This window comes from Gallus gallus, chromosome 17 (assembly GCF_016699485.2).
Source record: "Gallus gallus isolate bGalGal1 chromosome 17, bGalGal1.mat.broiler.GRCg7b, whole genome shotgun sequence".
NCBI classification, from domain to species: Eukaryota; Metazoa; Chordata; class Aves; order Galliformes; family Phasianidae; genus Gallus; species Gallus gallus.
Genome location: NC_052548.1, coordinates 64,198 through 77,296, shown reverse-complemented (window position 1 = coordinate 77,296; position 13,099 = coordinate 64,198). Strand labels below are relative to the sequence as shown.

Here is a 13,099-nt window from a genome sequence, read left to right as displayed (position 1 = left end):
CACTAACCCCTTTAACACCAATGGCCTTCATTGATCCCAATGACCCCCATTGACCCCAGTGACCCAGTTGACCCCAATGACTCCATTGACTACAGTGACCCCAATAACCCACATTGAACCCAATGACCCCCATTGCCACAGGGACCCCATTGACTCCAAAGACCTTGTTGACTCCAATGACCCCATTGACTCCAATGACTCCACTGACTTCAATAACGCCATTGAATTCAATGACCTCAATGACCCCATCAGCCCCCATTGACCCCAAAGTCCCCCATTGACCCCAAAGGCCCCATTGATGCCAGTGACACCATAGACCTCAATGACACCATTGAGCTCAATGACCCCATTGACCCCAATGACCCCACTGACCACAATGACCCCCATTGCCCAAGTGTCCCCATTGAGCCCACGTGACCCCCATTGACCCTAATAAACCCATTGACTCCAATGACTCCATGGACCCCAATGACACCTTTGAAATCAATGACCCCATTGACCCCAATGACAACATAACCACAATGACCCCATTGACTCCAGTGACTCCATTGACCCCAGTGACCCCACTGAATCCAATGTCTCCATAGACCCCAATGACCCCATTGACTCCAATGACCCCAATCTGGAAGCAGCCTGGGGGAAACGACTCCTGCTTCCAGTCATGCAGCGCCTGAGCGAGAGGGTGACCCAGCCTGGCTACACAACAATCGTGTGTATTTCTCTGTTCTGATGCTTCACAGAACCCCATTGGGTGAGCCTCCTGTTGGTTTCTTCAAATTTGGTACCAATCCTGGGGACCAAAACCACAGCCCTGAAAGGCTGCTACCAGTCCAGGGGCTTAAAGCCACAGCCCCAGCTAGAGAGGCCAGAAGCAGCCAAGGGCCTGAGGCCACAGACACAGGCGGGGAGCCCAGCACTGGCCCTGGGACTTAAAGCCACAGCCGAGAGGCTGACATCAGCCCTGGGACTCAAAGCCCCAAACACAGATGCTGGCACAGGCCCTGGGTTTCGTTTTCTATGGGTTCCCCTGGGACTCCATTGACCACTCGGAGGCCATACTGGTCTTGACTGGTTTTTAATGGGCTGCACAAGAGTCATCTTCACTTCTCCATTATTCAAATAACCCCATTGGGTGACCCTGGTGTTGGTTTCCTAAGATGTGGATCAGGGAGTCGCCCATTTCCTTCGCTTATGATGAAAGCACGGAAGCGATGCGGGCACTCGCTGAGGTCACAATCACTGCTGGGGTGGCAGCGTTTCCGCCACAGCTGGTGAGCAGAGCTGGTGCTCTGGTGAGCGTGCTGCACACCGAGGCTGAGCTCTGGGCCTTCTGTGGAACAGATCACCCTGTGAGAGCCCGTCAGAAGCACCGCGTGTGCACTCGTCGGTACTCTCTGCAGGGTTCCTGTCCCAAGGGAGATTTTGGGATCGAGGCAGTCGGAGGAAGAGGGAAGCCAGCTCTTTGCAAGGGCCGGGGAAGTTCCTGTGCACAGAGGCCTGGGAACTTCATCATCCTCTGAGCCTTCAGCGGCCATGTCTCAGCACGGAGACGACCGCGGTTCCAATTGCTGCCGTCTGAGTGGCAAGGTATGGCTGGGCTTCTTCTGCTTGGTTCTTCCTTTCTCTTGTTCTCAAGGGGAAGGGACGGAGCAGGGGGAGCCCTGCTGGTCCTTGGTGACCTCAGTAACCGGTTGCATTCAGCGCTCACTGCTGACAGCCTGGGCTAACAACGCGGACGTGGCTCAGGCCGTCTTTTCCCTTAGTGATAATCAGTGTCTCAGCACTCTGATATCCCCTCTCTGGCACGATCTGGAACCTCTCTGCAAGCCTTGGCTGCCCGTTCCCACCACCGTTTCTTCCTTTCTCTCTTCAGAAGCGGCGCGGCGCGGTTCCCCGCGGTTGGGAGCAGCAGCCAGCAGGCTGCCAGAGATCCCACCGCGCCTTCCAGCGCACAGAGGGACGCAACAGGGACGGACGGTCCTTCATGCCATACAGAAGTGAGTTTCTTCAGCCCTCTGTCGTGAAGTGTGGAGGAATGAATTTTGAGTATTCCTTCTGGGCGGGTGCAGCGCTTCAGGGGATGTCAAATGAGCATGCATTTGGAGTGCAGGAAGGAGCAGTGAGAAGTGAACTATCAATCAGTTTGTGTTTGGGCTGTCCAAGTAGCCTCTTTCTGTTTTCTGGGGGGACGTGGGCATACTGGGCAGTACTTCTGCTGCCTGCTGGTGTCTGTGAAGTCAACACACCATCTGTTGTTGTAGGGACGGAGCCTGCGCGTCCGTGGAGTGGTGCTGGGCAAGGCTGGAAACGCAAAGCCTCCGCAGGTAAGAAGCTCTTGCGAGCTGTGCTGACTGCAGAAGCGGCATAATGTTGTAGCAGCAGAAAGGCAAGCTGAAGAAACTGCTCTTGAGGATTAGAAGACTGTGGTTGGCTGTGCTCAAATCTTCCGCCACAGAGATGCTCTTCATGTCTTTCTTGTCTCCTTTCTGCCAGAAGCTGATGCGAGCGGCCTTCCATCAAAGCGCAGCCTTGCAGAAAGGCAAGGCAGAAGCGCCCAGTGTGGCACAGCACCAAAGAGAGGTACGGACACACAGCAGGCACCTGGGTTTGGTGCACTGTCTCTCTAGTGAGGCTTTCTGTCCGTCCTTTCCTGGGACTGTGGCCGTTGTGTGTTGGTTGTGGTCTTAATCCCTGGCATGTACAGTAAGCATTCCTGTGCTGATTAGAAATGTGAACCCACAGTCCAGCCAAGATCCTATGATCCATGACCGTGAGCACTCGAGATGAGATGTCCTGGTATTGTGACCCGTTTTGCAGACGGAAAGTAGTGTTGGGCTCTCATTAAATCTCCTTATTTTTCCTTTCTTAACAGAGATTGGTGCTGAGCCAAATGACAAAATCTATGTCAAAGTGGTCCAGCAGGTCCATACTGAGAGAGCATGTCAAAGAGCAGCAGCTCAGGCTCCACACCAGGCTGGAGGTCCTCTTAGAAGAGCAGGTCCCAGCACAGGGGGAAGACCTTCCCCTGCCGTGTGCCCCCGCTCTGTCTCCAACACCCTGGCTGGATATAAACGCAAGGCCTTGGAGGAAGGGAAACCAACAGCAGCTCAGCAGCCTTCCAATAAGAGAGTGAGGGGGCCGAGTGGAGACGGCGTGCCGGCTCCAGCAGCACACCCTGGGCCTGCTGCAGCGCGGAGCTCCAAGCAAAGAGGTGAGAAGGTGCTGTGGTACCCGCCGTGCTGAGGCATTTCCCTGTGCGAGCACACTGAGTTTGCTTAGGGTTGGCTTTGCTTTTTCCTACTCCATGGAGGGAAAAAGAGTGGAAGGCAACAAAGTCCAAAGGCAGTGAGGTGCCAGAATGTGTAACCCTGTCTCTTCTCGTTAACTTCATGGTGGTCTTCTGCACGTTCCCCTGGAAATGTCATTCACATGGGAGGCTTCCTAGTCCCATTTCCTCTGTCTTTTTGCTGCCTTCTGCTTGTACGGCACCAATGTTTCTGAGGTTCTGCTGATGACAAAATGCATTCATCTTTTTTTTTTGCCTTATAGCAAGAAGACAGCGACAGAAAGAGAGGAGAGTGGAGCTGAAGAAGGCTGCCCTCAGAGCTGCTGCTGCACGTGCAGAGGTGAGTCCTTGGTGAACACAGACACGGCTCTTGTTGTTCTCAGGGCCTCTGTCTGTCACACATGAAAGGAAGAGACTGTAAAATCCCGAGGGAAGTGGTGTCCTGTTTCTACCCTCGCTCCGTTTCTTCCCAGGCCTCCGCAGTGGACAGCCTTGTGGAGATGATGCAGAAGCTGCAGCTGAAGGACTGAGAGGAGGAGCATAAGCAGGAAGCAGCTTCTGCAGTGCGCGGCGTTACAGGGCAGCACTGAGTGCCGCCCATCTCAGCACTCCACCTTCAAACGTAGTCATTAAACACCAGTCAAATTTATAGATTCACAAAGAGCGCACGGCCTGATTTGTCCAGCGGCACTCGGAGAGCTGCTGCACCACCTCCTCGTTATTGGTCTCGCGGCACTCAGTGAGAACTGCCACAGCTCCGTCAGCGAATGCTGCCATCCAGTGATGCAACGGAGGCAGCAGTCCTTTGCACTGCCCACAGACAGACTGTCTGCAAAGCACGTGCAAAGAGCTGCAGGGAACAAAGCCTGGTCACGAGTGTGCTAACTTGGAGGGCAACGCTGTGGACATTGCTGAGTTTCCCAGGGCAGCACCGAGTGTTTTTTGCTGTGATGACGGGTGTACAATGAGCAAAGTTCACCAAAAGGACGGCGTTCTCTGAAAAAATGACAGGCTGTTGGTCCAGAGCATCATCTCTGCAGCTTAGGACCACCAGGCTGCCATCCCGGCACTGTTCTGCTTGCAGACAGCGCTCCATGTTGTGGCACTCAGAGGGCGTCCCTCTGCCGTGCAGCCCTCCCCAGTGCCTGCCTGCCTGTCACTGTTGCGGCTGGGATGGAGCTGTTTCCTTTGCAGTGCCTGCTATGGCGCTGTGTCCTGGTTCTGTCAGTGCTCCGTGCCGTCCTGCAGGCTGTTGTGCAGAGCGCAGTGCTGCGGAGCTGTGCTTCCCGGCCCTGTGCTCTCCAGCACTCTCACGGGAGTTCCAAAGCCCCAAGAAATCTTTTCCTATAAGTCTCCACTGCTCCCTTGCATGCGCATCTGTGTGCAGGGATGTGTGCAGAACCATACACCCAAGTGCAAAGACTTCCCCACACACACACCTGTGCATTCACACACACGAGCAAGTGCATCCTTGCACAGCTGTATGTGCGCACTCCATCCACGGGCACGCAAAAGTGTGATAAAACAAAAGGCCTTGTGCAAAGACCTTGATGCACTCTCCTGTGTTCATGCATACACACACATGCGTGCACTCCTTCCCTCTGCACACCCATGTGCACGACGACACGAGCACAGCTCCAGCCTTGCACACAGCCATGTGCATGCACACACATGCAAAATTTTCACCTGCAAGCACCGTGCACACAGCCACGTGCAATGCACGCTCTGATGTTCAGCACCATCTCTGCACACCCCCGTATGCACGCATACCTGCACTCACAGTTCAAGGACAAAATGCTGCTGGCACGGCACAGCCAACACGCAGGCGGTGGGCAATGTCAGGAGGAGAGGCGCCCCATTACGCTCATCCATTCTCCTCTCTTGAATGAACGCATTGGTGCACAGCTGGAGCACCATCCGGAGATGTGGATTGCTGCAGGGTTCCTCGTTGGTGGGCTATGGGTGTCCTGGTATGGTTATGGGGGTCCTGTCAGGGACTGTGGGAGTCTGAGAACCTGGGGGGGCTAAGAGGGTAAGGGAGGTCTGAGGGAGAAAACAGGGGGGTTCAGTGGGAGCCCAGTTAGGGACGTGGGGTGCTGCTGGGTACTGTGGTGCTCTGTGTGTTCCCAGGTTGCTGGGGGAAGATGTACGAGGATGAAGGTCCTTGAGGAGCTATGGTGGTTTGTGGGGGACATTGGGGGATATGAAGAAACGGGCTGCAGGAGCAGAACGCTGTTCAGGAGAAAACAAGATGTCTGCAGGAGGGACACAGGGGCATGGGGTAGTATGGAGACGTAGGGGGTATGGGAGTATGTGGGGAGCGGTTTAAGGTAAAAAGAGGAGAGGGAGTGTGGGGCAGTGTTGGAGTGGTTTCATTTCATCCTGAGAGGGGACTGGGGGTCCCTGTGGCCCAAAGGTGGGGCCCTGAGCCGTAACCCCACATGAGCCATAACCCAAGATGACCTCATCGCCCTCTATGTGCGTGACCCCATGGCTGCATGTGACCCACAGCCCTGGGGGAACAATACCCCCACATGACCCTGTGACTCCCTGACTCTGCCTGCCCCCATCACGCTGCGACCCGACGCCATGTGGCCCATAACTCTGGGATCCCTGCCCCCACCTCACCCCAACCATACAACCCCATGTGACCCAGAACTCCATGTCACCCCATCTGACCCCATCACTGTGACTCAGTATCCCATCTGACCCCATAGCCCCACATCATCCCATAACTCTGTGACCCTGCAGGACCCCCATGTGACCCACAACCCCACGTCCTCACCCCATGTGTCCGTAGAACCAGCTGCGTGTGGGGAAAAGGCATCTCCTCCTCGGGGTGAGGCTGCCCCACAGCTGCCCCAAAGAAGCCATGGGGAGGGCTGCAGCCATACGCCTCAGTTTGGAGAGCTGGGAATTGGCCAAAGGGGCCAGGAGAAGGACATGAATGCTTCTGTAGGGAAATACCTGTCCCAGGGTTTGGTGGGTTGGTAGCTTCTGTTTCTGTAAGTGCATGAGAACAGAACAAACTGATCCCACTGAGACCAGGGAAGGGACTGGAGCTTGGCTTGAACCAAGAATAGGAGCAGGGATGGACTGAAGCAAATCAACTCCTTCATGGGACAGTGGCAGAAGAAATCCAAGTCAGCTGCAGAACGAACAACACAACCCCTTACAAAAGGGCATCCCAGACTGGGGCCTTTGCAGCAGTAGGGGCAGTGCCTCTTGGAAGGGATCTCGCGGTGGGGAAGAAACTGCTCCAACATCAGCACTTGCAGCAGCTGCTGCAACGACCCCGAGAAATGGGCAGAGCACTCTGAGGGCAGCGCAGCACTGAGGAAAAGGAATGCACGGTGGTGCAGAACGAGCGCAGAAGGATGGGAGAGCAGCAGCGGTGGGATCCCCCTTTGGCACGGCCACCCACCGCTACGGGACTGCAACAAGGAGCTGCACCCTGCCGTGGTCAGCATGGCTCTGTGTGCCAGCTGTGTGCTGCTGGAAAGCACCCGAGCGGTTACGGGTGGGAGAGTGGCAGAGGAAATCATCCAACATCTGCAGGGATAGCACAAGGCAGGCTCAGTGTGACATCTGTGTACATTGTGCAGCAGACAGATGCTGAGCAGAGCACAGCAGGGCCAGGACGTTCTGACCAGGGGGAGGTGGAGAGTGCACACGAGAAAAGGCACAGCTGCAGGACGGAGCATGAGACCCGAGCACGTGCAACAGCTGCAAGAAATCCTGCCTGCCTGTCTGCATAGAAAAGCACACAATCAGCCCGAAAGGAACACGTTGGCCATAGACCTCCTCTGGAAAAACGGCACAGCGGATGCGTGGTGGAGACTGTGAGCCTGCAGTGCCCAGCCAAGGGGGAACAGGAGAGCAGTGGGTGCCATGGGAGGAGAGCTACAGGAGCAGAAGGAGCTCACAGAGCAGAGTGCAGTAACGCCACAGCAATCAGGAATGAGCTTTGCTGCTGCACTGAGAGCTGTGCCTGGTGGAACATCAGGCATGAGAGCGTTTTAAGCACACCCCACAGGCACTTGGGTGTATGTGCTGGGATGTGGGGAAGCCTCATGGGGTTGTGGAGGAATTAAAGGATGCCTATGGGAGGGCTTTAGGAGCACTTTCGGGCAGCTTTGGAGCAGAGCCACACCTGGGAGCTGCCTTTATCCAACACACTGCTGCTGGTGGAACTGCTGCTGGCCATGGGCTGCGGGCAGTGATGGGGCTGCTCTGAGGCTGCTCTATGATGACTCTGGGGCTGCTCTGGGCAGCTATGGGATACACTCATGGAACCTCTTCCATAGCCCCCAGCTATGGACCAACAAACCCCTCGACCTCCATTTTGCCCCCCAAGATGAGGGCAAGATGAGCATCAGGGGAATATACAGGCTGCTGACCTACAGCGGCCCCAGAGCCACCTTATAGTACCCTCTGAACAAGCCAGGAACAGACCCATCCCTGCCCACAGCCTCATATGGGGTTACGGTGCTCACAGCGCTATGGGACATGTGGAGCCTCGGGGTCACGCGGAGTTCTGTGGGGTTCTGGGCTCATGTGGGGTTACTGATCAGGGCTCCGACCTTTGGGCTGCAGGGAACTCCAATCCCCTCTCAGGAAGAAATCAATGAATGCACTCCAACACCACTCCACATCCCCCATTCTGACCCCAAACCGCTCCCCACGAGCCCCCAGACCCCCCACGTACCCATGCCACGTCATGTCTCTGCACCCACAAGTCCCATCTGTACCTCACACCTTGCCTTCTCCTGTGAAGCACTCTGCTCCTGTAGGCTGTGGTCCATATGCCCTTATCCACCCCAAATCCACCCATGTTCTGATCCGTGTTCCCCAGTATCCCCAGTGCCGCCCACTTCACTTTCACCCACATCTGTGCCCTACACCTTCTCCAGCTCCTCATTCCTCACCTGCAGAAGCCATCCATGCCACAGCACTGTGAGGTTGTACGGGATCTGGAGGCAGGTTGGGGGGAGGAGAGGCCAAAGGTGGGCTTATGGGGGTCCTGGGATGGTGATGGGGATCCTGTCAGGGACCATGGGGGTCAGTGAGTTCCCAGGGGGGATCTTGGAGGTGTAAAGGAGGTCTGAGGGAGGAAATAGGAGGATTCATGATGGAAAGCCCAGTGGGGGACATGGGGTGCTGCTGGGACTGTGGGGCTCCATGTGGGTATGGGCCAGCTACGGGGGAGGTGTACTGCGTCTGAGGGGGTACCTTGAGGGGCTCCAGGGCTCTGTGGGGGGCTACAGGGTGTCTCTAGGGGTCTTGCTGGGAAACACTGGGAGGGATATTGGAGCTCTGAGGGAATGATGGGTGGGCTGTCATGAGAAAGGAAAGGGCAGCCTTGGGGAAAGCAAGGGGCAGCCAGGGGGATGGAAGGGAATCCTACAGGAACGCAAGGGGAATCCAGGCTGAGGCAAGGGGACAGCTGGGGGAAGAACAGGGGAACGTCCCAGCAACGGACTTCTTCTTTCACATCCACATCTTCTGCTTCCCAGCTGAGCTGCAAAGCTGCCAGAGGAGCTGCAGTACCGCTGCCCAACTCCTGCCTGTGTCAGAAAGAGCTGCACGTGAGCAGAGTGCAATTGCCATTCTAAAGCCAACTCCATCACTGCAGTCACAAAAGCACAACCTTCAGTATCTGCTACAGGCAGACGACCATGCCCTTGCACAGGAACCATTCCTACAGAGCAAGGGAAGTCCTTCACTGCCTCAGGACGTGAGGAACACAGGAAGGGCCCCAAAGCCTTCAGCACATGCTATGGAGCCACCAAAGTTGGCAGCTAAACACACCTTCTCCTTCAAGAATGAGCAAGACCAATCAATGCACCCTGCTGCTGCAGAGGGCTGCGCTGCATCTCCTGGTGCCACCCTTGGGCTGTCATCGCGCTGCCCACCCACAGCGCACTTTGAAGCGCCGCAGCCTTGCAAGAAAGAACAGAGAGCAAGGAGCTCTGCCGTGCACTTCCTGTGAGAACACAGAGAGGAGCCGTACAGCCCTTGCTCTCAGCACACACACCTCTTCTCTTACCAGCCGTTCATTCCTGCACAGCGCTGCTCAAACCCCTCCTCCATCTCTCCCTTCACAACGCCATACGCAGCCTCTCCCCAGCGACGAGCTCTGGGCTCTTTCATGCCTGTGCCATCATCGGGGCCTGCAGAACAAACCTGGGAGTTCAGAGGTTTGATTAGAATCGCTGCTACCGTGCAGGGAGGGAGGGCTGAGATGCACAGCGTCCTCACCTGCTGGATGTTGGAAGGGGAGGTTCAGCAGCAGCTCGACTCGCCATGATTATGTCCTCCAAAAGCCGCCTTCTTTCTTTTGGATCAGCAGACTGCACACTGAAACCTTTTCAAAAGGCATTATGAAACATGATTAGATTATTAAACATAATCATTAAACATAAACAGATTACCTCAAGCCCAAGGAGAAAACACGTTTCAGATTGAAGACCACAAAAGCATCATATTCTATTCCAAGACAACTTCAGTTCCAGTTTCAATTTCATGACTAGCATTTCACCCTCCCTGCTGTGGAAAGGGGGGAAAGAAGGAAGGGAGAGCCTTCTAGCCCCACATCCCTTTAGAGATCACCCTATAGCTCCAGATCATCCTATGGACCCACACAGCCCCTTAGAGGACCACATCCTCCAAACACTCCCTATAGCCTCATATCTCCCTATATCCCCAAATAGCCCACCACAGCCCCTCTGTAACCCCCAAAGCCCCATTTTAGCCCCCCATACCTTCTCCAGCATAACATCCCTCTCTACAGACCCCCCCTGGCCCCCTATCATCCTATACACTCTTACAGCCCGCCACAACCCCCTAAAAATTCACTACTGCCCCATATCTCCCTATATCCCCTCCACAGCCCCCTATAGCCTCCTACCCTACTAGAACCCTCCTACAGACCACCCACAGCTCCCTAAAGCCCCATAACCACCTATAAAGCTCCTATAGCCTCCCCATAGAACCATATAGCTTTCCCAATAGCCCCCTACAGCGTCATAATATTCCCCTGCTCCCTACAGCCACATAGCACCCCATGTCCCCTCTACAGCCCTAAGACCCTCCCTACAGTCCCCCAGCCCCTAAAGCCCAATCTCCCCTTATAGCACCCCACAGACCCACACTGGCCCTAGACTCCCTCCAGAGCCCCCCACACTCTCCCATATCCAGCCTCATATCCCCCTAGAACCCTTCTAGACTCCATATCTCCCCTGTATCCCCACAGACACCCTATATCCTCCCTCAGGCCCCCACAATCTCCTACAGCACAACATCCGTCCCTACAGCCCCCCCCAACCCCTAGCACCCTCAACCCTCCCACATGTTGCCACAAACCCCTAAAGCCACATATCCCCCTCGAACACACCTATAGCCCTTACAGCTCCCTCATAGAACCGTGGAGCTCCTCCCAAAGCCCCCTACAGAGCCATATCACCCCTATACCCCCACAGCCCCCTAGAGAACCAAATCCCCCTATATCCCCCATATAGCTCTAAAGCCCCCACAGCACTTTAGAGCCCCATATCCCCCAATAGCTGCCCACAGATCCCTAGATCCCAACCACATCCCCCTCTTTTCCCATATACCCCAATACCCCTTCTACAGTCCCCCACAGCTTTCTAGAGACCCATAGCCCCCCTAGAGACACAATTAAGCTCCATAAAGCCCCACACTCCCCTAGACCCACCCCTAGAGCCACCCTAGCGCCCTATAGCCTCATATCCTCCAACAACCCCCACACAGCCCTATATCCCTCTGCAGCCCCCTTAAAGCCCCCGATAGCTCCACATCCCTCCCGCCCCCACAGAGCACTACAGCCCCATATCCCCCAATATCCACCCCTGTAACCCACTACAGCCCCCTGTCGCCCCAAAGCCCTACCTCATAGCCCCTACATTCCCATTTCTCCCTCTGGCCTCCCCATGGCCCCTCACACCCTCCCTGGATTCCCAACACAGCCCCCTACAGCCCCATCTCCTCCTACAACCCACGCACAGCCCTACATCCCTCTATAGCACCCCCTGTGGCCCCACATCCCTCCATCCCCCTCTATTCCCAAAACCCACCGATATCCCCATATCCCTCGAGATCCCCACACAGCACCCTACAGCCCCATATCCTCCCACATCCCCCAATAGCCCCCAAAGCCCCTCAGCTCCCACATCCCCACCACATCTCCCCCACTGCCCCTCCACCCACAGACCACCTCAGCCCTGGGGGGCACCATGCGAGCAGCAGCTGGAGGCTCGGGGTTCCAGGCCCTAATGGGGGCAGCAGCGCTACAGCGGTGGGGGCCCCGACTCCTTCAGCCGCCCCAAATCCCCGCATCCCAAGGCGAAGGGGACGGCCACGGGCTGCCGTCTGAGGGGACAGCTGGGCGATTCCAAGCCGGTTGCCAACGGCGCGCTCTGCCCCTCAGCCAATTGGAGCCGGTGGCGCTTCCGCTCACCAATCAGAGGCCAGGGGCGGGCCAGAAATGCCGTTGACCAATGAGAGGCCAGCAGGACCGGGATGGAGCTGCCGATGACCAATGAGAGGCCACCGGCGGTGGGTCAGTGCTGCTGCTGACCAATGAGAGCCAGCAGGGGCGGGATGCAGCTGTCAATCACCAATGAGAGTCCACCGGGGGTGGGTCAGAGCTGCTGCTGACCAATCAGAGGCCAGCATTAGTCCCAGCTGCCTGTAACCAATGAGAGGCTGGACGGGAGTGGGATGGAGCTGCTGCTGACCAATGAGAAACAACGGGGGGAGGGATGGAGCCGCATCTGACCAATGAGAGGCTAACAAGGGCGGGTCGGAGCTGCTGCTTACCATATAGTGTCTACCGAGAGCGGGACTGAGCTCTCGCTGACCAATCAGAGGTCGGCACGGGCCGGCGTTGAGCTGGGAGCAGAGCGGACCCTCCCCCAGAGCAGCGGCAGCAGCGGGAAGGGGCTCCAAGAAGCAAAGAATGATAAATAAGAGGCCTGTGGGGATAGGATGGAGCTGCCACTGACCAATGAGAGTCCAGAGGGGTGACACAGAGCTGCATCTGACCAATGAGAGTCCACCGGGGGCGGGCTGGAGCTGCCGCTGACCAATGAGAGGCCACCAAGGGCGGGACAGAGATGCCGCTAATCACTGAGAGGCCGAAGAAAGTCCAGAGCTTTTCCTGACCAATGAGAGGCCAAGGAGGGCGGGACCGAGCTGCCGCTGACCAATGAGAGGCTGGATGGAGATGAAGCTGCCACTGACCTGTGAGAAACAACCAGGGGCGGGACGGAGCTGCCGTTGAACAATGACAGTACGGACAGGGGCCAAAGTTGCTGCTGACCAATGAGAGGCCATCGGAGGTGGGACGGAGCTGCCGCTGACCAATGAGAGGCCGGAACGGGCGTGCGCCAAGCTGGGAGTGGAGCGGACACCCCCAAAGCAGCGGCAGCGACGGGAAGGGGCTCCAAGAAGCAAAGAATGGCGGCGAGGCGCTGCCGGGAGCAGCAAAAAGGCGGTGAGGCTCTCCCTGAAGCACCACAGCGGTTTGTTTGCCCACAGCACACACGCGTGTGTGGCCCCATCCCTGCGTGCAACCACATGCACGCACACACATGCAACCCCATCCCGTTGCACATGCAGTGCACGTGCAAAGACGCGTGCAGCCTCATCTGCAGCTCCACAGGCAGGAGGAGACGGGCCGAGGAGAGCGCTCCCTCGGATGAAAGGCAGTGGGCAGCCATGGCAAAGGCTGAGGCGCTCAGTGAGAGCTTTGCCTCGGTCTTTGCAGGTGGTTGGACCTGCAGCCCGACT

At 56.6% G+C, this 13,099-nt stretch overlaps 1 protein-coding gene and 1 long non-coding RNA gene across 3 annotated transcripts; one reads left to right on the top strand and one right to left on the bottom strand.

Moving 5' to 3' along the window:
• The first annotated feature begins 997 nt into the window (after positions 1 to 997).
• LOC121107069 lies at positions 998 to 3,424 on the top strand. Of its 2 annotated transcripts, XM_040649262.2 has the most exons (4): positions 998 to 1,587; positions 1,874 to 1,997; positions 2,262 to 2,324; positions 2,494 to 3,424. In XM_040649262.2, exons 1-4 carry the CDS (start codon positions 1,534 to 1,536, stop codon positions 2,625 to 2,627), a joined length of 375 nt encoding a protein of 124 aa, XP_040505196.1. In that variant the 5' UTR covers positions 998 to 1,533; the 3' UTR covers positions 2,628 to 3,424. The 2 variants fall into 2 exon arrangements, with proteins under 2 accessions (XP_040505196.1, XP_040505197.1); XM_040649263.1 differs by having other exon boundaries at positions 1,354 to 1,587; positions 1,874 to 2,324.
• A 5,911-nt stretch (positions 3,425 to 9,335) lies between these two features.
• On the bottom strand, positions 9,336 to 9,978 carry LOC121107072. The gene is made up of 2 exons (XR_005840464.1): positions 9,548 to 9,978; positions 9,336 to 9,472 (listed from the first exon to the last, which is right to left on the bottom strand). It is a non-coding gene; the product is annotated as an uncharacterized LOC121107072 (long non-coding RNA).
• Positions 9,979 to 13,099: the final 3,121 nt, after the last annotated feature.